Genomic DNA, 27,052 nt, shown 5'->3' with positions numbered 1-27,052 from the left:
ACCTGCCCTTATGTTAAGATACGTATGCTTGTGTTAAAATATGTATAATTATATTAAGGATACATGTCCTTACTCTAAGACACATGTCCTTAAGTCACATGTCCTTATGTTAAGATACGTATATGTATGTTGCCATGCGGATGTTTCAGAATTTAATCTGAAAATGTATCTACAAATAGTTTGAAAATATGAACAATAAACAAGACATCTTTGGCATACCAATAGCCGATGTAAACCACATAAGTTACATTGCTTTGTGTTATCAGTTCAACTTAAACATGTTTTGTGTTATCAGTTAAACTTAAACATGCTTTGTTATATAACAACATTATATATATAATGATGACGTCACTAACAGATAAGTTCTACTCATACTGCCAATATTTACTGAAACGAGAGGCATTATATCGAGGTTTTACTGTATCATTTCGAGGCTCTTTCGAGTTTAATGTTTTTAAGAGTTAAACAAACATCCCAAAAATACTAGCTCAGTTAGAACTAGACGACAGCGTTAGTCATACATTGTGTTGGGTATGTATGTCAAGTATAAACATTAGATAATTTCCCCAAACATTGCAGTACAGTGGGAACTGTGTGCAGGTAGACCTGACTCCACAGACCAGCGATTGATCTATCTGTTTAAAAAGAGAATCCTTTATTCAGCACGACATGTTCAATTTACCTGTTCACCACTTTTGAATTCTTTGTATGTACCATTTGGTGAGATTTTACAAGTTAAATATCTTGGCAGGTGCCCAGGTATTTTTTCACCTGTGACGTGTCATGTGTGAATCTCCCGTACCTGAGGCTTTCTATGGTGTTTAGATTGATTAGCAGGGCTGGAGTAGCCGTAAAGTCAATAGTAACTATCTGGACGGAGGCGCGTTCGTTTTAAAATCTACCAAACCGAAGGGTTCTTATTGACGAAACTTCCTGGATCTCTGCTAGTAGTGTGTACACTGTTGGTGAAGGTGTTGGTCACTCATCCCAGTGTCCCGTCAACAGTAAAGGATGGCACCCTAACAACCGCGTCAATACAAATCTCACTATTGGTAAGTAGACTGTGTGTATTTTAAAGTGACGTTATCAACCCGGTGTAAAATGTTCTGTGGTTATTAGTCCAAACTATGTACACGGAAGGTAAATATATTTGAGGCATGCAATAACACTTTTAATTTCATGAAAATTTAATTCCACAAGTTAAAGAACCGAGAAAGGTGAGATGTGTAAAAAATGAATGTCAATATTTGTGAATTATCAAGATTAGAATGGTTTAAAGGACCTAAGTCAATGAGTTGGAAACACTTTATTAACGTGATTTTAATAACAGCAACGAGTAATCCCCCCCCCCCCCTCCACTTCAAGTTTATGTATTTTTCAAAGGTAAAGGTCATTTGTATTCCCCAGTAAATTGTGCGCCCTCACCGCAAACGATGTACATGTGAAACAGTATTGATTAATCACATGTTAAAACTATGTTATTACAGAATGACAATTCATATTCAACTAATCTAAATATTAGTATATATATATACTTTATATTAGTAAATGTATACTTTATATTAGTATATATATACTTTATATTAGTATAAATATACTTATATATTATTATATACTGTATATCACATTATATAACCCGTTGTTGATCTTCCATACAGAACAATATATATTAACCTATCATCAATTTGTCTATAAATGAGTCAGGGGCTGGTTGAGTAGTAAAGCAAATATGGATTTACATTTATTTTTCGTTTATATTCGTGTTAGATGTTGCTTTACCTGTGTTAATGAAGACCCCAGATCAAAGCTATGATACATACAGGTATTACAGCGACACGCAGGCAGGGAGGCTTTTCCATTCTCCATGTTACAGCTTTATTTGTGACTAAAACCCACATGCTGTTGATCATTTCAACAAATGTTGACTTTTTTGTTGTTGAATGAATTGAATCTTATATATGTTTGTCAAAACGAGAAGAATACATGATGTCATGCCGAGATGTTATCAGTATTTACTTGTAAGGTCGTGTCTGAGTTCCTTCTTTAAAAGGCGTTATGTATTCACCTGTATACAAAACATCATAGATATACATAAAAACATCACTTCACGTAATGCTATAAAGCTAAGTAAGACACAGCATACCTTTACACCTATTTCACAGGTAGGTTGATATTAACGGGCGATAGTTTACGTGTTTTGAAGGCCTCAATCATATATTTCTGCAGGTAAATATGAGTTAAAACTCCTTTTATGACGAACAGTCTTTGCATATCATCAAGGTCTAGTCAGATACACAAATGTAGTCTGAAGGTGTGGAGAGAATAATACCCACACATGACTGTCCGGGTTATTTATATAAGTACATGTATGTATGAACTTTATTGGGGAAAAAGAAGAAGAGCGAATCCAATATTTCACTATATAGATTATCCCAGTAAGTCCTCGGTCCTATACATCGACACGCGATGGGACATAGATTTGTGGTATACACTAAGTCTTGATAACCCTCCTCAGAATTTTGGCTATTATCATACGTAGACGTATCATATGGTCGTCAGAACTAACGTAGCTTTGCTTCAAATTATTTTGGATAACTTGTAAAAGTTACCATTTTATCGCGACGTCATACTCATAATGAGGTCATTATAAGAAGTGTACACTAACTACCAATAATTCCACCGTCCTGTATGTGGTGACTGTGTGTCGATTATGGGTAACAATCTATCAATAAGTCAATATGTTCTCTACTGCAATTAATTGATTTGGGTTGTGTTTAAACAATGCTGAAAAAGTTCAATACTTAAACAACAAAAACTGAAAACATTGTGCTGATATATAGATATTCCGCTAAGTCATGCTGTAAAAACCACATTGTATTGCACAGGATTATCAATTTACAAACTTGAATGTGTCCGAGTTGAAAAAGAATACCATCGTTACTTGACTTCATGAAACATCAAGTCACGGTTCATCTTGATGATTTTCGATCCAAATCATCCTTGCAACTGTTTTCGTATCGACTGAATTAGACAATGTAAGCATAGCAGTTAACACTTGCATAGCAACAGTAATTGGATTTCATAATTACACTGAAGTTGTATGTGACTATATGAACCTACCTAGGGAAATGTGGTTTACATTGCTATGAACAAGACAACTTGCTCACTTACCTGTAACAAGGGTTTGAACCACACGTATATTAACTTAATAATTGTTGTTAATAGAAATGAAAATTCAGTGTCATTTCGAAATTTTATCGACTTTTTTTATATCGGTCTGTCGTCGATAAAACGTAATACTGTTCGTTATGATCTTTGAAACATGTTATTGATACCACCTAGTGCATAAAGAATAGATCTTTCGATCCATGTGCGACATGTGTGTGAAAGTGACGATTTATTTCTAAAATATCAGTTTGAAGTGCGACCCGGGCGCGGGTCGCATATTTCCCGCATAGTATAGAGGACCGGAGTTCTGACGTTAATCGACGACAGACCGATTTAAAAAAGTCGATAAAACGTCAGAATAATTCGGACTATTCGAAATAGTGCTATCAAGCACTCCGCATCAAATAACAGTGACTACGGCTCATCAATAACTAATCATTTGCATTAATATGTATTCGCTGACGATGCATACGCATACGGCTATGCAACTACTGCAGAATCTATAATCGCGAAAATAATTCCAGGACTATTTTTCAAGTTTTCTCTCTTATATACGAGTATAGAAGATTTAGCAACCCAGCGGAAGTTCAGGGCTATAATTGATTCCGCGGAAAGATATTCATCTTCTTAATACCAACACTTCGAACACCTGTAATTCTGTAAAATGTATTATTACATGTGTTTTATAAGGGAAAGTGTTGCACGAAATTACTAAAACGGTTATGTCTTAATAGTGCCAATGGTTAATGTATGATTAAGCTTGATGATAATCTGTACCTGAATGCACCAGAAAGGCAGTTTATTTCTTCGACTTATAACTAAAGTAATTTTAGAATGTGATTCGGTAAATAATTACACATACACAATAAGATTACAAAAATCTGCCCATGGTATTATTAGATCTGTTTTGCCTAGAGAACGGGACTTTGCCCTATAACACCCCCTTAATTCAGTGTAACTGCTATGTTGGTGGACACACAACATGTATCCATGGCCCTGTGTCGGTGGTCGGGAACGTCACAGGCTCCACCTTTTGAATAGTCAATGATCTATACAATCGATCAGCCGATCACAAAAGTTTTACTGTCAATAGTGGTTTGTTTAAAGCATTATTCAACACCATAGGAGCTTTCATAACATTTCATCTAACTTTCCACTTACCTACGGTAAATACTATGATCTTTAAACAGGCACTGAAAGACACGAGAGACGCCTCTGAGAAAGACATTATATAAATAAATACCATCGATTTCTTAGTATGTTGAATTTTAAATATCATTTAACATTTGGTAACACCATTTCAAGAACTCCACTTCAGAGCACTACAAGAATGGTAGTACATTTTCCCCTAAAGCGATGCTCTTGCCTCACCGATTGATTGATAACAAACCATCTATGCTAAAGTTGTAGTTTTTTTTTCATTTCTGTATTTTATATAATGTTCAATACTCAAAGTAATATTTTATTACTACAAATATGTTATTTGCTGGCTGTACCGTTATACGCCTGACATATCTGTCATTATAGAATTGGCCTATGTGTGGAATAGAAAGTTAACGTTAGCATGTCTAATCGCTATTAATTGTTCGGAAAGTAAGAACTTTTCTTCAGACAATTGAAAAATAAACATACAAACAAGCAAAATAAAGAAAAAATAGCTTGTAGCAAATAACTCATTATTTTAATCTTACATTAATAAAACTGTCTTTTTCCCATTTGCACAACAGAATTGAGGGATTTTATAAATTATTTCCAACGAGTTTCCGTCATGTCAAGCTGAATTTTATGCAATCAAATGGGATAAAAATGAATTTTAAATATCGAAAAATAACTTTTAAAACAAATTTCGTCTGGTAAAAAGAAATACATAACCATTTTTGCCTCTCACCATGAATGTGTAAAGTCACATCATTGAAAAAAGGGTTCTGCTCAGCGTATTGGTGTATTGATCGATAACATTATATGGAAGTTGTAAAGCAAGTTTCAAAGTTTAGGAATATTTACCTCAGCTGAAATGGTAAACTCAATTCAATATTGGCCGAGACGAGGGGTACAATTAGCACATGGTATTCAAAGTGAGTGTTGCACAGGGCGTTCATCACAGAGCTAATGTGAGGCGAATTTACTTAGTCTAAATATGTCTTGAGAAGGAGTACATCCTTCAATCACAGAGGGGGACGGATAAGTCTATGTAAATAGTTACATTCCTACCTTTATTGATTTATTGCTCGTACAGGTAAGTAAAATAGACTTATCATATACATGTACAACGGTGGGCATAACTCACCGATACAGGTAAGTATAAGGTGATATAGACTTTCTATTCAGGTGATAAGATTGTCTATATTGAAACTTTAATGTTTGTCAAAACTACCACTTAAGACCGAACAGGTAGCGTTTGTGACAATGTGACTTTGATCGTGTTTACCTGTTTAGCGACCAACCAAACAAATATGGTGTGGCGTGTTCACATTTGTATTCCTTTATGGGAACCCAGCTCCTTTTCAGTTTAAAGTGGTAGAGTATTTATCTGCGTGAAATACAGGGTGAGAAATTTGCAGACGAAAAAAATATTCGAAGTTTTAAGGTTTCTGTATAAATCTATATATTATGCTTTATGTTTAAGTTACGTGAGAACCTTTAGGAAAATCTAGGCAACCGTCAAAACTGAAATCCTTATTTTACATAAACCTCTTGTCACCACGAAGTGTTTTAAGGGGAAAATTAAACAAATTATACCTGGAAAACCTGCTCTGACATTCATACCAATTTACCATCGGTTTCACAGAACAGATGGTTTCACATAGTAGTTACATCAGTAATACTGTACAGGCTTAGATTATTAAAACTTACAAACAACGTACATAACGTGTGGCGTGATGTTTAGTCTCATACGTGAAAGTCATTTACAGAAAACAATTATAATTTAAGGAGTATCACGTGTTTGTACGCAGTATACACATGATACCTGGTAGCTTAAAGCAGTAAGCTAATTAGAAAAGAGTTTTACACAGGTAACAAGGACATTATATACACAAAGGATGTCAATAAAATAACCTATAGTTGTATACGCTCCTTTTAATTTGAGAATCGACGTTATTACAAAATGTACGTTGAAAATATATTAAATCAAACTCATTAGATGCAGGTGAAGTTGAATGTTAAAAGCAGCTTTAGACATGACATGACGCATACTCTAGTATCTAACGACAAAAATCCGTTATGAAATATCGTCAAAGTTGGTGACATGGTACTACCTTTTTATACTGCACGAGTTAATTATATTCAATTGACCGTGTTTAAGCCTAGAATTACACTAATGGCAAACTCAACAAAGGGTCTTTTCTACCCGAAACAGTGTTTACATATTCGAATTAAAATGCCTGACTTCAAAATCGATGAAGCGGGGCACTTATGTTCATTAGTAATGAAAGTTTGTTTACGTTTTACTGTAGAAAACCGTGCCTGTTTTTAGAATGGCCCATTACAATGGTCTATCCAACCCCCCTAAATTATCGTTCGACATGGCAAATTTCACTAATTTCTGTTAATTGAATAACGCTAGAAGCTGTTCTCGAAGTATCCCTGCTTCTGTTGTAAACCATAAGCCGTCATATACTCGTACTTGTACAATCCCCAAGGCCCAAGCAATTGATTTTCAGACACTTGCAGAGTTGTCATGATCGCTAATACTGTATATCTTATATTAATATCTCTTCAATACAAGCCCGCGGCCGAAGCATATAAAGTATCTGATCTTTGACCTCTCGAATGCTTCGTGCGTGGAGATAAATTGTTTGCGAAGAAATTCGAGTCTTAACATGTCTCATGACTTTTCCTTGTAATACATTTACCTGTGTAGGTATTGACTAGACCTGTACAACGCCTTATGTATGTAATATTGGGCAATTAATGTGTGTGGAATCTCAGTTGTTCAGTTATACACTGCTAAACAATAGGACGTGCCGCGTATTGGCGCTCGTCAGTCTTTGGTAAAAGCAAGACAATTCGGGGATGACCTTTTGACGTGTATAAATGAGAGTAGAGAGATATATATTTGTGACATTAAATACCTGCCGATCTTCTGTTAATCCCGGCAAAATCATTTCTGTGATGGACTTGCATAAACATGACGACGAAAATAGCTCAGACACCAAAGAGTTGTCGATTTTCAATCCATCTGGATAATATTGAGCTGGGACAAAACCAATCATCTCTGGTGTGGATCTAATTTACTTATATCTAAAGCTTCTTATAGGTATCATATCTTTGTTAATGGTACTCACTATGTCAACTTTTACCTCTGACAACACACATAGATGAGAGAAGCGGCGTTGCAAGGCAAGTATTTAGTTTGTGGCTAGACAAATCGATGTTGCTGTTTATCTTTCCAGTATAAGGGGTAACTTCCAGGGCAACGTTCGATAGTTCCCTGTGGGCATTACAAATCGGCCGAGTCACATGTACGTAAAGCAGTTATATTTTATTAGGGAGGTGAAGCTCAGGCTTACAGGTACGTACAATGTTAACTTGCAATAGTCTTATCTATTTATTTACATTTTCGCAAATGCTTTCCTGCATTTCTGTAAAGTACCATTAACAGTGCTAGAGATTCTTTGGGGACAACCACCACAGGAAGGCACTGCTTCACGAAGCAACATTTATATTCTGTGGTCATCTTGTATTACTAAAGGATCATGCTCCATATTCCTCTGTTATATATTTCGTTTACTCGCATTGAATCGAAACCAATTCACTGCAGTGCTGCCTAACGGCTATTTAGCTTTTGTAAGCATACAGTTTAGGCTACCTACTGTGTAACGTGTAAGGTAAGTATATATTTTCTAGATTTTTTTATACGAAAAGTTCTAATTACCCACAAACCGGACACGTTGTAATGATACCCATGTGTGTATTTTGTAGACACAAAGGTAAGTATTAATTTTCTAAGATTTCTGATTCCAAAAGTCCAAATTACTGACACCATGTAATGATATTCATGTGTGCATTATGATGGTACAATGGTTAGTATTCAGTTTTCCTAGATTTTCTGATACGAAGCTATCCACACCTGGACGCTCTACAATGATCTTCATTTGTAGAATATGAAACAATATTAGTTCACCGTAATTAAATGATCTGTGGATCATCAATATGGTATCACTGGTAAGCATAAGTAATTAGCTAGATCCCCTTACAAGGTAAATCCTTATTATCCTGTTCGGGTACACTTCTAATTATCATGACGGTTGCAATATTTGTTGAGGAGTACATAGTATACTTACATACGATTCAGTTCATTATTGCAACACTTTCGCGAGAATATTCTATACAAGCACAGTGTGATACAGCGGTTACCATGCCTTTCTGTGAAAAAACACAATGTATTTAATTAATTTCTCAATTGATTGATAACATATTGGAATTCGCAAAGGGATTTACTATATTTGTTTGCAAGTAATTAATGTTTTAGTCTTCCGACAACTACGAATAATCAATTACATGTGTTGGTAAGAAATGCAATGTAAGTTTTACAGGTGTTTAATAACGTTGGGTTAGGGTTGACATTTAAATCAAGTAACCAATGATAAAATAAACTTCCGTTAACAAACACTTCAGTCTCTGTCCTAGTCAATTCGACGCCAGTTAATATCACTACAACTGAACAGAACTTATGTCTAAGTGTAGGATTCCCTATATAACGACATGCTGTCATACCTTCAGAGTGGTCAGACACCTGTGATTGTTCATTATGAAACAAGCTTCACGGCTTGGTTTTACTTTGGCATAATGTAAGCAAAGGTAATCCCAGTATTTATTAGTGTTAGTATCTATATATTTTTTCTCCGCGATCGAATCAGCAAATCCATTTTTTTTCCATCTGCAATTGGTTGCTTTAAAAGTTCCCCCGTTAACTGCTTATCAGATCAGGTAAGAATTTACGGGGAACCATGATAACTCCTTTCTGTATTGCAAATACAGTTTTAAATTTCAGATGACATAGTGCCATATTGTATACAGATGTGATGATGCTGTCCCATACATTCTGAAGACTATAAATTGTTACCGAATTCGTTCATTTCATCTACAAAACAATGAGCTATTAGATGTGATGTACAAATTGGCATAACAAGGATGAAACCAACTTATACGATCACATGCTAGTTCAAATAAAAAGAAGTTAAAACGATATTTTAAACAATAACGGGAAAATAGTGTGACCAAACTTTAGAAGGTAATCGTCTAGAAGTCCATAAACCCAATATCAATAGTTTTTATTATCTAAATTGGACGAAATTCCAATGAAGCTTGATAAAGTCATGATGGTGTCGTAAGATTTGTTTGTAATTTAAATGTCGAAATCTGAAACTCGAGCTTCACAGCAAGACTGATATACTTTTTTATTATTTGCAGTTGACGAAAAAAACACACGTCAATACACTGAGTGCGAAAGAACAATTCCAGAATCGTCGTAAATCACCACTGCCTTTCTCCACTATTTCACCGAGGGCTCCCGCTGTCATTTAAACGGAGTACAGTTTCAAACACGAAGGTTATTCCCGGATATAATATATGTGGCAATACACAAGTATTAGTCGTGTGTATTGAAAAACAATCTACGTGCCATATTGATAATTGAGGGTAAATTACAGCTTAAATAAAAGATATTTACCTTAGCGTTGTCAAATCATCGAGGTGGTATTGCGTACCTAGATCAACACGACAGAAGTGAACGATTGAAAACGACACCCCTTTCATGTGAAATTGACACTTTGTGGATATGAAGCGCTACAGCTGTGATACGCGTGTTTGGTCCCTGTCAAAAAAGACATAGGACTTGTTTGTTCTTCCGAGGATTTGTATTTGAAGTGCTTCTTGGAGTGTATTTGACCAACATAAAGGATTGACACATCAAGTTTTGCCCATATAACATAAGCTTGACGGATATATTCGATCATATAGAATGCAACCTGCAACATAAGTGCGTATTTCTTCAAGAAAACATTCTCAAAATGAAGACCAAACGATTTGGAAAGGCAAAACCTATTGCTCAGCTAACTGATATTATCAAGCTGGAGTATTTTCAGCAAGTTCGGTTCTTCATTGACCTTGGTATCGCAATAGAAAAGGCAGATGAAAATGGTCGCACACCAATTATGTTGTGTCCCTTTATGGAACCGGAAGTGTGGGGCACCGGTATTGCTCGTCTGCTCATAGAAAAGGGAGCTAGTTTGGAAAACTGTGACAAATATGGTATGACCCTGATGCACCTTGCTTGTATATACACGCGAATCGAACTCGCTAGAGTTTTTCTTAACGCAATAGATTTTGATTTAGTTGAACAAGACAAGTGGGGAAACACAGCACTTCACTATGCTGTCCGGAGCGGCAATTTGAATCTCGTAAAAGTTATAACACAGGCTCAATGGAAATACAAATTAGCTTTTGACAGAAAAAATCGCGAAGGACACACAGCACTTGACGAAGCCTACAGGCTGAAAATGAGAAAAATTGCAGAAACCATTGAGGCTGTTGAAAACCAGACACAAGCTGACGCAGACAATGAATCTTTGTCACAAATACCGTCATTGAATATTAGACTTTCTCGAGAATGTCTTCATTCTCGTACATATTCTGATTTTGGATCCGTATCGAGGCGTTCATTTCGAGCTCGCCCCAAAACGGCGTTCCTCCTTGCTCGTAGGGAATCTGCATCAAGTAGCAGCAGTGCTTCAAGTCTTTACGGTCAGGATCGAACTGTGATCAGTTACCGTAACTTTGTCAGACGCGAACTAGAACCAAATGAAAAAGACGACAAAATTATTCTACGCTGTGCTCCACTCACAGACTTCCGGAACAATCCGGAATATCTGTTCCACCTTGTAATGCCTGGCGTGCTTCCAGTCAATGGGAATCACGAATCCTTGAAATGTGTAAGGCCAAAATCGGCTTATTCTTCGAAACTGCATGATTCCTCTTATGGGCGGGACGGTCCTTATTTCAGCTGGAGAGTAGAATTCAAACGACTGTATCGTCACTACGAATACCAATGTACACCCTCATATAGGGACGGGATAAAAATACCCCCAGCGGATCTATCCTATCTTGATGCCCCACTTACGCCAGCACCATCAGAGGATCCGACCGAAGACGAAAAGGGCAGAAAAAGCAAAAGGTCCACAAGCTCCATGACTAAACAAAACACGGCAGAAACAGGGAGGCAACGAAAGCAATCACAGCAACAACAGGCTCAGATACAGCAGCAACAACAGTTACAACAACAGAAACAACAGGAGCAATCGAAGCGAAGAGCTTCGATAGTTCAGTCCGGAAAGCACTCATCCTCGTCAATGGACGGCTCCATGGGATCTAGTAGTGAGTCCATCAGCAGTGGAACTTCGACGAAAAAGGATGCAGTCCGAATGACGAATGGGAACGCATCCGGAAGTGACTCACACGGGAGACAAAGCCGAGTTGCACACTACAATTAATTTTGTTTGTAAAGATCAGGCAGACTACAAGTTTCTCAGAATGTGTATTTAAGCGAAAGGTTATAGATACAATATCTGTTAAGTTTTGTGAGTTTATGTTTCCGTAACGTAACAAAAATGTTAGTACATGATGTTAGAACATGATCTATGTTTGGCTTTAGCTAATTGTTGTGATCTGCCTTCAAAACGTGCTTGGTTCTACTTAAAGGTACTTGGACATTTATGTGAAAAGCCTGTTTGACAAGCAATTTATTTGACTCATCGTTGTTATATGCATAAACGGATTGTCAGCTGTTTATATTTACATGAGATGTTTCAATATTACATATATCTGTGATATCGTTTAACTTGTTGATACGTAACACGCTATCAGACCAAATATCGCTTAGCAGTGAATCAAAAGGTCTGAATGGACATTGTGTGTAACCTTGTAATCAGTCTTTGTTTATTTTTAAAGATTGTGTTAAGTTTTTGGCTGTTCTCCCACGAGAGAATTGGGTTATCGTATCTAAGGTGAAGTTTGGAAATATTCACGGATTGCAAATACATTTTGATTCGAGTTTTGTTTTATCATTGCAAGATTTATAAAGGATGCAAAGGAATATATTTATTGTTAAAATTGTTTTTCAATTTCTTCGTCCTGAAACATGCTAGTTCATGTTGAAAGTCATAATTAACTTGAATAAATATTTTTAAATAGATACAATCTCAACCGGTTAAAATTACACAGCGCTTTTTTGTACCACGATTTTCGACAGAAAATAATATCATTCGACAAATGCGAAATTTTCAATACAGATTAAAGATATAATTTAAGTAGTATCGGTGATTTAAACCCCAACAACTTAGCTATATTTCCTATGTTGACAACTGTGTGTAGATTGTGTAGGCTGTGTTTATTTATCCACGCTGTGATAAGCTTTCCGTACACAACGAGCCCCTGTTCTAACGTTGTGTGGGTACTTGAGATCTGCCTGGCATGTAAATAAACAACTTCAATCTTCCAGTTCTTATCTACCCAAACTGAAAGACGATAGCATACCATTTATGCACAAACGATAAATCAGTATGATTTTGAAGGGAAGTCAAAAGACAGACCTCAATTTCTTTTCTCACTTTAATTTCCTTCTAATATTTTTGTAATGTATAGCTTTGCATTTTTATTAAAAACATACTGTTGATATATCTAACTACTTTGTTTGAAAGGGAATGGAATATTTTAATAAATTTTATTTTATTTTAACATTAATTAACTTTGTGTTATTTTTATTCCTTTTTATTATTACAATAGTATTTAAAAAACGTCTGTGGATTCAATCTCCATATGCATGTAGCAATACACAACGCTGATTGGCTGATAAGCTGGTAGTATAATGTATAGTATATTAGCGCAGGAAGCATGAACATGAACAGCATTACATATGTATCACACCAAATTGATACTTAAATTCGATACGACAGAACAGCAGAAACAGCTAGACATCAAAACAAACGGAAAGATGAACAGCAGGAACTGCATGGAGAGCGACAAAAACAAACGAGAGAACAATAGCAGAAGGCGGGGAGCGACAAAAATAAACGAGACGACAATAGCAGAAGGCGGGGGGCGACAAAAACAAACGAGAGAACAATAGCAGAATGCGGGGAGCGACAAAAACAAACGAGAGAAAAAAAAAGCAGAAGGCGGGGAGCGACAAAAACAAACGATAGAACAATAGCGGAAGGCGGGGAGCGACAAAAAAAAACGAGACGACAATAGCAGAAGGCGGGGAGCGACAAAAACAAAAGAGAGAACAATAGCAGAAGGCGGGGAGCGACAAAAATAAACGAGACGACAATAGCAGAAGGCGGGGAGCGACAAAAACAAACGAGAGAAAAAAAAAGCAGAAGTCGGGGAGCGACAAAAACAAACGAGAGAACAATAGCGGAAGGCGGGGAGCGACAAAAATAAACGAGACGACAATAGCAGAAGGCGGGGAGCGACAAAAACAAACGAGAGAACAATAGCAGAAGGTGGGGAGCGACAAAAACAAACGAGAGATCAATAGCAGAAGGTGGGGAGCGACAAAAACAAACGAGAGAACAAGAGCGGAAGGCGGGGAGCGACAAAAATAAGCGAGACGACAATAGCAGAAGGCGGGGAGCAACAAAAACAAACGAGAGAACAATAGCAGTAGGCGGGGAGCGACAAAAACAAAAGAGAGAACAATAGCAGAAGGCGGGGAGAGACAAAAACAAACGAGAGAACAATAGCAGAAGGAGGGGAGCGACAAAAACAAACGAGAGAACAGAAGAAGAAGGCGGGTAGCTACAAAAACAAACGAGAGAACAATAGCAGAAGGTGGGGAGCTACAAAAACAAACGAGAGAACATAAGAAGAAGGCGGGGAGCGCCAAAAATAAACGAGACGACAATAGCCGAAGGCGGGGAGCGGCAAAAACAAACGAGAGAGCATAAGAAGAAGGCGGGGAGCAACAAAAACAAACGAGAGAACAATAGGGGAAGGCGGGGAGCGACAAAAATAAACGAGAGAACAATAGCAGAAGGAGGGGAGCGACAAAAACAAACGAGAGAACAGAAGAAGAAGGCGGGTAGCTACAAAAACAAACGAGAGAACAATAGCAGTAGGCGGGGAGCGACAAAAACAAAAGAGAGAACAATAGCAGAAGGCGGGGAGAGACAAAAACAAACGAGAGAACAAAAGCAGAAGGCGGGGAGCGACAAAAATAAACGAGACGACAATAGCCGAAGGCGGGGAGCGGCAAAAACAAACGAGAGAGCATAAGAACAAGGCGGGGAGCGACAAAAACAAAAGAGAGAACAATAGCAGAAGGCGGGGAGCTACAAAAACAAACGAGAGAACAATAGCAGAAGGAGGGGAGCGACAAAAACAAACGAGAGAAAAAAAAAGCAGAAGGCGGGGAGCGACAAAAAAAAACGAGACGACAATAGCAGAAGGCGGGGGGCGACAAAAACAAACGAGAGAACATAGGAAGAAGGCGGGGAGCGACAAAAATAGACGGAAAGAGTAATAGAAGAAAGAACCATAGCACAAAGTGGGGAGCGATAAATAAACGAAAAAAACAGCAGTATCAAGTGAGGAACCACAAAAATAAACAAAAATAACAATAGCAGGTACTAGTAAGATATCAAAACAAACGAAAATAACAATAGTAGGTACCAGTTAGACATCAAAACAAACAAAAATAACAATAACAGGTACCAGTTAGATATCAAAACAAACGAAAAGAATAACACCAGGAACAAGGAAGACATCGAAACCAAAGGAATAATATTTCTGAATAACTTCATCATAATCCTTCGTTTACAAACTTCGAACTATATATTGTTATTATTAATTATCGATAATATTAGGATCAAAACCATGTCAAATATGCCACAATAGACTTCGTCTCATATGCAGTTCCTTAAAATGTCTACAAAAATAGTCGTGTTTATAATCCGTTGTGTTCGTTATAAAACAAAAGACAGTTTCCGCTAGTTGGTGATAAAAACGTACAAAAGAACAGGTATAGCTAGTCGGTAACATTTGGAAGATTTACAGGTAGTTTGAATTTAATAAAAACTAATGTAACTATGCAACATTTATTACACATCCTATTAGATAAACCGCCATCGAATACTTTATTCACGTTTTGTTCTGATGTCATATTTTATTTTTCTTTGTTAACAGTTTCCAGAAGAAATTGTTGAAGCATTAAAGCAAACGGAAGTAACAATAGCTGGAACTGGGAATCCACCAAAACAGTTAGAACTTCAAAGACAAACGTACCACAAAAACACACAGGGAATTTCACATTTACAATTGTAAAATAGATACAGTATGCCAGAAATTAATCACATTGCATTATACTGCTGTTAAATCATTAAGACATGAAAACCAACGGTAAGACAACAGTGGAGACTGAGAACACACCGAAACAAGCACTAGAATAGGACACACCACAACATGTAACCCCACACTGAAGAAAAAGCTAACATGACAAAATATAACAATGTAAATTACTTGTATACAATTCAAAAAGTCTTCAGTATTTGGAATCACATGGTCTAACAAAGATTTGTCCGTATGTGAAAGGTACGCCTGAACAGGGGAACATGTAAATGAACTGGCGTGTACTTTATCATATCACGAATCCGTGTCCAGCATTTAATTCAATACAACTAAATATCGTTTAAGTTCATTACTATTGACACATTTGTGTAGCTTTGAAATAGTGCTTGTGAATATGGAAAGAAATACCATTATATTCCCCACTGAAACCAAGTGAAATGTCGGAAGTACTTGTATACCAAAACATTACGTAACCATTCTTGACTTAAACTTGCAGACATAATGATTTTCGATTTTAGTTAAAGTTGTGTCAATATTTGATTTAGATTGGTCTGTTATGACCGCCTACCGACTATAAGGTTAAGTCGACATCACAGCAAGGTTACATGGGGATATTGATTATAATGTATCAAACGAACAGCTCCTTACGCCTGTGTAATATCTTGAATATGTTGAAGTCGCGAGTACCAAAACACCTCTACTGGTACCATTTAATAGTACATTATCTATTATGACGCTATTTGTCACCGTTACATCCGTTATACCGCAGGTACGTTGGACGCGATCTGTATAAACCCCGAATAAATTCTCATTTTATTTATACCTATTTTTGCAACAGTATTTCATTCAATCCGACATAATTGAAACAAGCATATAACTTCAGAGAGATGAGAAAGAGCTTTAAAAAAACTTCCTTTTATGAATATTTAATTAATATCATGGCTTCGAGATCAGGAAAAGTTTCAGTCACCAAGTTGCAGCACTCCATTATGAAACTGGGTAATAATTAAACCACATTTCAGAGGTTTGAGGGTCCGCAAAATAAACAAACAAAAACAAAAACAAAGACAACATACGACAATAGACATATTTAGATAATAGGTTCACGTTTAAGAAAGAAAACATTCTAGGGACTTGATCTTGTTCTTCATTCACTTCAGAACGAGTAGACATTGGTCTGTTGAACAAAGTTTAATATAATCCCTTCCATTCATTAGTAAACAAATGGAACATTGTCTGTGGAACATAGTCTAACACTACCACATAGCTTCTACACTCTAAAAAAAAATGGACCAAGGTCTGTTGGCTTAAGTCTACCAGTACTATCTTTCTTACTATCTTCTCTACTACTGGATGGCGGATTCGGGACCTACGAGGAACAGTCGCCATATATAAGTCGCAGGCTTGTGGTTTTTCTTTCCTGTTCGCCTTTAAATGACAAAAGCTGGTAATTAGACGTAAAGCACACAAAAACTTACTCTCTCGACAGTAAATTAACTATGGTCTGTGGAACAAAGTTTACGACATCATCTTCTCTCCAACCTTTTAACAAATTCCAAATGTGTCACATGTCACACCGACGAACAGGGAACGGTTACATAAGCATCGTCTCTCTTCTATATGGATCATGAACAACTAAGAAGACAGATAGAATGCTACCGTTCTTTGCGCCCCGACGGCTTCCATAAACAATTATTCATCCATTAGATCAATATTGACACAGGTCTTGATGGTACCAGGACGTGGACCGATGTTATTAAGTCGGCAATGCAAACATATTACACCAATCACAGGTTTGCTATGTACTTTGGTCAAGATCTCAATGACCATTAATATGTTTTACGATTCACAAAAATTGAGTACAAGTGTCCTCGAGTTCAATTACATCATCGCTACAACCGGGTAACTGATCCATTGTCTGCTCAGAGTCCTACAGGAGCATGAAAGGATTGGTCCCTCCCACTTTTGAAGTAATAGATACGCCGCATTTAGATATAGTCAAAATAATGTACTGTAGAACGAGAAGTAACACTAAACATGTCCGAGATGTATTTAGTTTTAGTTTTAAGGCTAAGTACCAGTCTATTCAAGCACCTGTGCACAAGATAAATCATCGACCAATTGGAGATTGACCAAGAGGATGCTTTTTTGATTGTATATGTTTCCTGACAACGATGGTGACACTAAAATAACTCGTTACATAAATCAAACACATCTTCCAACACTTGAACTTGCGACAAATCACTGCAGAAAGGGAGACCACTCAATCGGAATAACCAAACTAGTTAATAGTAATATTAATATATCCTTCCAATTTGTAGATCAGTAAAGTTATTTAATGTTTTTTTCAATTTGATTTGATGCGATTCAACGACTGGCTGACTGGAAAAAAAGAAGTTTTGTGACCATGCATATATCTTTTATCGTAGCAGGTGAAGATAATTAATTTTGTATTGTAGACGCAAAGATTTCTGATATTCCACTAGCAAAACATGAATTAAATTCATGATAACCGGTGAATACTGACAGTGCTGAGAAAAACATAACACCGTTAACTATTGAAGCAACTTCTTACTTTAAAGATGAACGTACCAACACGCACACACGCAATAAATACACATACAATAAACTAAACTCTTATATTCTACAACAATTATCACAAAAGTTTCTTCCAGCATTAATCAATCACTCGTATTGGCCCAGGTGGAAGCGCAGAGGGCCTTACTGTTGGAGGAAACCTGTGAAAACCTAAGCGGTCGGGCGGGTGAGCCGATACCTTTTCACGTTCGATACAGGAGTCGAACACCAGCCGTCTTGGCGAAAGACGAATTACCCTATTCACTGCGCCACCCAACCAACCAAACTCGGCTTTACTAATTATAGTTTCATCTCATGAAAACAGCAATTTCCTTAGATATGTACATGTTCTTCATGTAAGAGGTAATTGACCAACTTGTTTACAGCGAAACTTTCAGTCGGTATTCCTTTGGACTTGCTTTGACAAATAGTTAAAATATGCTTGTAAATTAGTAGCATTACATCCAAAAGATATACAACAGCTTTTACACAAAACATTTATGCTCATATCATCTATAGGTTTTTCGGTCGTTTTAACTTTTTTCAATCCTTTATATATCTGGAGTTAATGCTTTGAATCATTCTTCCAATTATTTAGATGATTAATTAACCAAATTGCAGCATAGGGAACGAAAAAAGGAATATCAGCTTGAAAGTATTTTTTTGAGAAAAAAAAACGTATTTTTTGCATCGAAATACTTGGGAAAGAACATTTTACTTTCATGTACTGCTTTCATAATATATTTATCATTCAGAATGTGAGTTTAATCGAACATTTTGTGAAAATGTTAATGTAAAATATAGGATTTTTCATTCTTATTATTCTTTTATACCAAACATTTTCATAGTATGAAGAAGTGGTGTTAGTTCAAATATGTATGCAAATATTCAGTCCAAAAGAAGTGGTGGAAAGTATCCATTTCGCACAACAAAGTACCCAAAAAGGTGAGGGCACAGACGCCTCCCTGACGTCCACCAAAAAGCAATGCACCTGATTACAGTTGATTGGTAATGAAATTCGTTGCAAGTCTACAATAAACCTGTCAGTGACATGTTAGGTCACAAACAAATCCAAATTACAATTTGTCCATCACTTGTGGTGATTGATAAAGGTTTTGTTAACAATCAATTTTGAGATCAAATGTAATTTTCTTGTCACTTTTTAGAATTTGTTCTCATACATTTTGCTATCCTTTTTTATACATTTTATCATAATCGTTTTTACATTGCTTCTATGGGATAGTTCCTACTCATTTGTTAAAACTCATCTCATTATGAAGAGTAAATGTATTGGTGAAGGTCGCCATCGTATCTTCGCGAAATCTCGTAAATGGAAATGTACACGAAATGTAAAACAAAACAAACTCCATACATTTGGATATACTGACTTAAAGTGGCATAGATTGCTCAAATTAAGAAGGTAGTATTGGTCCGAAGTCCTACATAAGGTATCTGCGCAAAAGAAAAACAATTTGAATTCGAAGGGAATTGAATCCATACTTCTGCAAAATCGTGCCAGGCATCAGTTAGTTAATTTTCATACACAAATTGTGGTGTTCTGCGTCATCACGTGTATGCTCATTTCATCTTATTGACAATGACCTAAACCTTTGTACACAGGTTAGCCTATAGGGAGAGATTCTTTGAACTCTCAATTATGAAGTAGGTCATCTGAAATAATGTATGACCTTTTAGAAGTGTAGTACGTCTTATCAAAGAATTAGTTAGTTTTCACCCGCAATGTTTGTCTCTTGGATGACCCTGGCTACAAAGCTTGGACAGGTTGGTCAAAGAATAGTTTCTCAAAATCGATACGTAATGTGTTCCATTTCTTTCTTCAGTATATACCAAAACTACACAAAATGCTCTTTTACTGTTTTGGATTAAGATGAAAACTGATATCTCTTGTAATTAAGTGTTACGCTCTTTTTGGCATTTCCCTGTCTAGTATTTCAAAAACCTTTCATTCTGTAGTACAAGCATTGAACAAATCTATAGTTCCATTGTTCCTTGGTCCTGTCTATTTGAGTAAGAAACATATATTTTCACACAATACTTTATTCTCAGAAACATTCTTTAGAGACAAAGTGACAGCCTTAATAGATGGTACATATATTTATATTCAATCAAGTGTTGTCAATAAGCTTCAGAGAATGTCTTACTGTGGCCAGAAGGAGCGTAATCATCTTAAGTTCATGAGCACAGCTCTACCTGTGTGATGGCTTATACATTTTGGACACAGTAGGACCATCCTCTGGAAGCCAAAATGATGCAAGCATTACAAAAACATCATAGACAACTTCACATGGTTGGAGCAAGACGACAATGTAGTCGTTGATAGTGGTTTTAGAGATGCCCTGCCAATGTTAGAGGCATTTGGTATTAGACATTTCTGATTTTGAGGCAGACCTAGCACGGAGCCAGAGACGGACACTGAGAGTAGTAAATTATGGGAACATCTCAATTTTTTTCCCCCATTTCATCTATATTTAAGCATTGAACTGTTTTTGTATGATATTTATGATCTATTTGAATGACACAGCTTTGCAAGCAAACAACAAAATGCGCGCTAGCTGTTATAGAATCTATCGACTGTTGTCGGGTTCCCATACAATCAACAAATACATTCACGCCTGTATTTTTCACAAAATGAGCAAAGAGAAAAGTTCGAATTAACTTCCAAAAATAACTCCCCCGATCATATGCTGTTACTGGTTCGCTTACCTGTAGTCACGTGCATGTGCGTGTACACACACTGGCATATTCATACCATATACGCTACGTTCCATATCAAATTATGTTTGAAATGACCCCTGTATTTGCCTGTCTATGTCTCTGTCTCCTTGCTCCGTGCTAGGTCTACCCCAAAATGAGAAAGGTCTACTAATACCAGTATGCACTCATATCTTAAGACTAGTCAGAGACAACACTCGGATCTACAGGTTAACATTGACAGAACAGTTACTAATCCCAATGGATTGTAGTCTTTGCATGGCCGTCTTAAACATTAAAGTCTATTCAAGGGGAGATAACAACATTGTCGACATGGCAATCAGGGGCAGGTGACTCCAACACTAAATCAAAGTACTGAAAGTACTGAAAGCTAAGGCAAAAGATATATATATTTTTTTTGGAATGGAGAACAAAATAAAGACGAAGTTCCCATCATATTGTACAGAAGGATTTACTGTTAATTTGTTATGAATCAAAGTTTTATGTAAAAGTGTACCACTGTGAAGTTATTCTTCTTGTGTGTACAGTATATCTTTATAGGTTTGTCAGAAGAGGGGTACCAAGTTTCCTCTAGAATATATCATTTTAAACCTTTGGATAATTAATTTGCATAGGAATTAGGAATTGCTTCCCTTTGTCCATACAATGTATTTCATAGAACATTAAAAACTGAAACTGGCATTTACCCCTTTGACCAATACCTGATTATTTTAAACCATTAAATAGATTATGCACAGATTGTGAACATCTTTGAACTTTGCCTTTGTTGTTGAATAAGATATCAACCCTTGCCTTATCTGACAAAGTTACTTGGCATAAAACCATTGACCAATCAGAGTACAGTATGCTAATTAATTAGGCATGGATTTCACTCAACTTTGAACTTATCGTCTAAGTTTGTATATTGATCAATATATATTCAAGCAAGTTATCTTGTAAAGTGTGCACATCGACCAGGGTTGGCATGCTTTTTAATACGTGTGAATTTTGTTCAAGTTTCAATTTTGCATCAGTCAGTGTATATTGTTACAGAACAATATTTATAAGGATGTTTACTTGCCGAAACTAAATTGTGGATAAGCAAGTGGATTACTGCTACCCATAAATTTACAAGTCTCTCAATAATTTTGAAAAACTTTTAAATAAAGTGTTTTACATATTCACTGCAGTGAAAAGGTCTCTTCTTATGAAAAATGGAACTATTTTGAATCTGTGTTCCCATGAACAAATAATATAAAAAGCACTCTAATTCAATATGATACATTGTTGTATGTTTCAATATTGAATAAGATAAACAAAATATAAACATACATACTCACACACACACACAAGATTAGGAGAGTTACATTATTTTCCCTCTATTTCCATTGCATAAATTCTTCACAAAGAAAACAACAACTTTATAGCATATGTTCAGCTTTATCATCTTCATAGGCTAGCATTTGAAATAAGATGCACATATTAATTTCAAATACATTTCAAAAGAGTACTGCAAATGTACCAGCTAGAACACATACTATGTTACTACAGTTGTCAGGATTGTTGGTTTCAGAACTGATAGCATTGTGCAACAAATGTTGACAACAGGACTTATTGAAAGTTGAGGTTGCTTGTGTATATGCAAACAGGTAGTGCATGATTTAGTATTGAGAATGATGGATCAAGGTTTATAAAATTTGGTTTGAATACTTAGTTAGGAATGCACTGACAATTTCTCTGTCACATGTACATGAACAGGTTGGGAAGCTGTAGCCTTCACCTTGACTGAATGAAACTGACCTTAAAACTGTCTTGAACAATTGATGTATGAAATTTAGAAATGAAGTTTCAAGAAATATGGTTGAAAACGTAAGAAATAATTGCTTTCATTGACATTGATACAATCTTGTGTGCAATCCCTCTCATATATCACACAAGATTTAATATCAAATGTTGGACACAGTAAAATCGAGCGAAGTTAACATTACATATTATAACTTGTATAACTTTTATTTTATTTTATTGATATTGATCATAAGCATTGTTAAAAGTACAATGTATACCAGGGATCTTACATTTCTTTTACTACTTAACATTTGCGTTGACTTTTAATTCATTGGACAAAAACTAAAAGGAAGCCATGACCAGTATTTCTATCTTTAAAAACATACTTTTAATTTTTTTTCCAATTTGCTCCCACCACCCATAGTGTTATATTGATCAAAACAAACGTTGTTTCCAACATTTGTGCCCTTAGTCAGTAGTGGGTGTTCAATCACATTCATCAGGGTTTCAGCATCAAGTAGGGGCTGTTCAATCACATTCATCAGGCTTTCAGCATCAATATTCACAGATTCAATCTGTTCCAAGTAAAGATCACTGACTTCTCCATTAAGGAAAAGTTTGCGAGGAAAGCATTTGAACTACATTTGAACTATTCGCTGATGGAAGGATCTGTGGACTCGGCTTTCATGTGTCTGAGAGAAAATGATTTAGTCAGAGGTTCCTCCTCTATAAAGTAACTGACAGATTTCAAAATGTCATGTCACTGTTGGTATAGTTCTTGCAGCCTTTTGAAAAAGTTCATGAAGTCCTCAAAGGTATGAGAGAGTTGGTACAGTTCCTATTTCTCATCCTCCTTTCTCCCATCAATAACCATCCCTGTCTGTTGTAATATTGATTGCTTTCCCCCCCTAAAATAGAACATAGTTACCATATAATTTCTGCACCAGCAATAATGTTTAGAGATGATATTCAAACAAATAGGAGGCATAGCAATATGAGCTTGTATAGTGAGAAATAAGGCATTAAAGCTGAGGAGTTCATTAAAATGTTTCAAAAACATTTCAATAAGTCAATCTCTTTGGTAGCAGAACTAAATATAAACAAAATGTACATTAAATTCAACTTATAACAGCACATCATATGGGGGCTTAAGACATCTAATTCCTTAGGTGGTAAAACATGTGTACATAAAAAGGTACCAGTAAAAACAAAACAAAATTAGTTTAAACACACGCACTTAGATATTCACGGTTTTCATTAATACAAAAGATGAAGCAGAACATCACTCTCCCCTGGTTGTTTCCATAAAGAAGAAATTAACCAGGAAACATGGAGATGTCCATTGCACTCCTTTATTTTGCTTACAATGTGCAAATGTGCCTACTATGTGCTAATAAGCTTTCCATGTTATGGTTTTGTTTTTTATGTGCTGTATGCAAATGTTCTAAATGTGCTTAAATTACCATGTGCTGATGTGCTTACCGTGTTCAATGTGCCTATTAAGTGCTTTCCAAGTGATAAACTCTTTTTCTGAGCTTACAGTATACTACATGTACATACATGTTTTTATTTTATTTTTCCATGTTGTAATATTTTGGTCTCTGTTATTATACTCATGTTTTGTCTTTGTAGCTTATGTTGTATGTTTTGCAAAATGGACGTAAAATATATATTTTTGTATCTTGTACGTGCTCAAGGATTTTATCTGTAGTTTTTGGGACTATATATAGAAAAACTTTACCCCAGTATGAGGAATTGTTTTACACATTTATCATAAAACAAGTTATGTTCAGATTTCAGACAGAAGATACTCTAAAATTGTACAACTCAGAAAAGGTTGAAAAATATTTATAGTTCATTTTTTTCTGCTTAGAAATATTTAATCTCTAAATTACAAATGATAACTGTTTTAACAGGTCTAGTTTCCGAATTGGAAACCAAACCCTGTCTGACCTATAAATGATCATTATATAAGGCCAATTAAAAGTTTAAAACAAATATTGAGTTTATGCTAACCCCACAGATACTGGACACACTAATAGTAATATGATGTGTATAAACTATGATATATTATACACACTATACTTATTGGTGTGTTCGACACCAGTGTGGTTAACCAGACTTATCTCAGATTTGTGTTCTACAATACCCTTAAGTTTTTATATGCACTGTTAAAGTCAGAACTCCTGCTCTATATTAGCGCAGTAAAGATATTTTTCAAATTAACAATAAAATGCCTAGCTAATACATACCTACCCTATTTTTTTCTGATAGTAGAAACACAAGTAATTTGTTTGGCCTAATGTTTCTGTCATTTCATAATATTTAGAACTACTATACTTGTTTAAGTTTCCAAAACATCAAGTAGTATAACAATTGAAACTTCAATGAAAGCCAACATCACAATGAATCTAATAATACAATGTTTATAACATGTTTTTTTTTAACTGAATGAGAAGAAATGTAAGGCCAAATATCCTCACAAACAACGCTTAAGTGAAATCAGTTTGCAACTAAGCAGTTCGAAAATTTTGCAACACGTCTGGAGAAAGACGTTCCTCGTGACGCTGTAATTCACTAGAGTAAAACGTCCGTTTATTATGTTTGTTTTTGCATAATAACTGCTATACATACCGTAGAAGCACCTTCCTTTTTGTCATCGCCGCTGACAACATGCGCCATTCTCTGCGGCTTCGGCCGCATGCTTGGCCACAAGTCACCGAAATCGGGATACATAGCCTTATTTATGAATCAGTAGTAGGTAAACGTTGCAGAAGTGTATGTATATTGTTCATTGTCAATGCTGCTTAAACAACATGCCTAACATTAAGTCAACACTCGCCTGCATTTTCGTCTTTTCCGCTTCGCGTTGCGAATGATGTCTAGGCCTACACAAAACGAAAGTAAAATGTGCGCATGTCTAAATGTAAGGGAGATCACTCGTGTTTTCCCGCAGTATATGTCTGAAATCATTCCGAAGGTGTTGTTGTTTTTGTGTATATTGAAATAAAAGAGTCCTGTTATATGGTAATACTTCAATAAACGAAAAACACAAATCACACCAACAGACATATAAAATGTAGGCCTATCGGAGCATATTTTCGTTTCTGGCTGAGCTGTAATTAGCGAGAAGGCGATATAAAAATGCAATAGCATATCTTATGATGAAAATAGAACAAAATGATAATACTGCGAAGGTAAAAAAAGCCTTCAGGTTAGAATACCAATATGGAACTAGAGAAGGACAGTGGCTAGTTCTAACATGATTCCCGGTCTCATCTGCCCCGGCCGGTTGATCCCATTTTAGTTAGGCAAGCCTGGTGTGAATCACACGGAGGCGATTTTAGAATTAATTGACAGGATCCGTATCCATTAATAGGTTTGTAATATGAACTTTTTATGTTGATCTCCTACATAATTGTAAGTTATACTCCGCCTTATATTTCGTTAAATTATCAAATTCACGTAACAAGTGCAAGCGAAATCCTAATTGACTGCCATGTTGGAAACTTCGTCAATCTTTCCGATATAGGTCAGACGTCTAAGTATGGGTGTCATGACCAAATATGGAAATTGTAGTAAACATAACCGCACACACGCAATAAATACACATACAATAAACTAAACTCTTATATTCTACAACAATTATCACAAAAGTTTCTTCCAGCATTAATCAATCACTCGTATTGGCCCAGGTGGAAGCGCAGAGGGCCTTACTGTTGGAGGAAACCTGTGAAAACCTAAGCGGTCGGGCGGGTGAGCCGATACCTTTTCACGTTCGATACAGGAGTCGAACACCAGCCGTCTTGGCGAAAGACGAATTACCCTATTCACTGCGCCACCCAACCAACCAAACTCGGCTTTACTAATTATAGTTTCATCTCACGAAAACAGCAATTTCCTTAGATATGTACATGTTCTTCATGTAAGAGGTAATTGACCAACTTGTTTACAGCGAAACTTTCAGTCGGTATTCCTTTGGACTTGCTTTGACAAATAGTTAAAATATGCTTGTAAATTAGTAGTATTACATCCAAAAGATATACAACAGCTTTTACACAAAACATTTATGCTCATCTCATCTATAGGTTTTTCGGTCGTTTTAACTTTTTTCAATCCTTTATATATCTGGAGTTAATGCTTTGAATCATTCTTCCAATTATTTAGATGATTAATTAACCAAATTGCAGCATAGGGAACGAAAAATGGAATATCAGCTTGAAAGTATTTTTTTGAGAAAAAAAAAACGTATTTTTTGCATCGAAATACTTGGGAAAGAACATTTTACTTTCATGTACTGCTTTCATAATATATTTATCATTCAGAATGTGAGTTTAATCGAACATTTTGTGAAAATGTTAATGTATAGGATTTTTCATTCTTATTATTCTTTTATACCAAACATTTTCATAGTATGAAGAAGTGGTGTTAGTTCAAATATGTATGCAAATATTCAGTCCAA

The 27,052-nt window shown here is 35.9% G+C and overlaps 1 protein-coding gene across 4 annotated transcripts; it reads left to right on the top strand.

The window, feature by feature from the left end:
* Positions 1–567: 567 nt before the first annotated feature.
* Positions 568–12,048, top strand: LOC110463287. 4 transcript variants are annotated; one of them, XM_021517772.1, is made up of 2 exons: positions 568–1,052; positions 9,583–12,048. In XM_021517772.1, exon 2 carries the CDS (start codon positions 10,182–10,184, stop codon positions 11,658–11,660), a length of 1,479 nt encoding a protein of 492 aa, XP_021373447.1. In that variant the 5' UTR covers positions 568–1,052; positions 9,583–10,181; the 3' UTR covers positions 11,661–12,048. The 4 variants fall into 4 exon arrangements, with proteins under 4 accessions (XP_021373447.1, XP_021373450.1, XP_021373449.1 ...); XM_021517775.1 differs by lacking the exon at positions 568–1,052 and adding an exon at positions 5,381–5,404; XM_021517774.1 differs by lacking the exon at positions 568–1,052 and adding an exon at positions 7,043–7,387.
* The last annotated feature ends 15,004 nt before the right edge of the window (positions 12,049–27,052 follow it).

This window comes from Mizuhopecten yessoensis, unplaced genomic scaffold (assembly GCF_002113885.1).
Source record: "Mizuhopecten yessoensis strain PY_sf001 unplaced genomic scaffold, ASM211388v2 scaffold10885, whole genome shotgun sequence".
Classification (NCBI taxonomy): Eukaryota; Metazoa; Mollusca; class Bivalvia; order Pectinida; family Pectinidae; genus Mizuhopecten; species Mizuhopecten yessoensis.
This window is presented reverse-complemented; position numbering and strand designations above follow the sequence as displayed.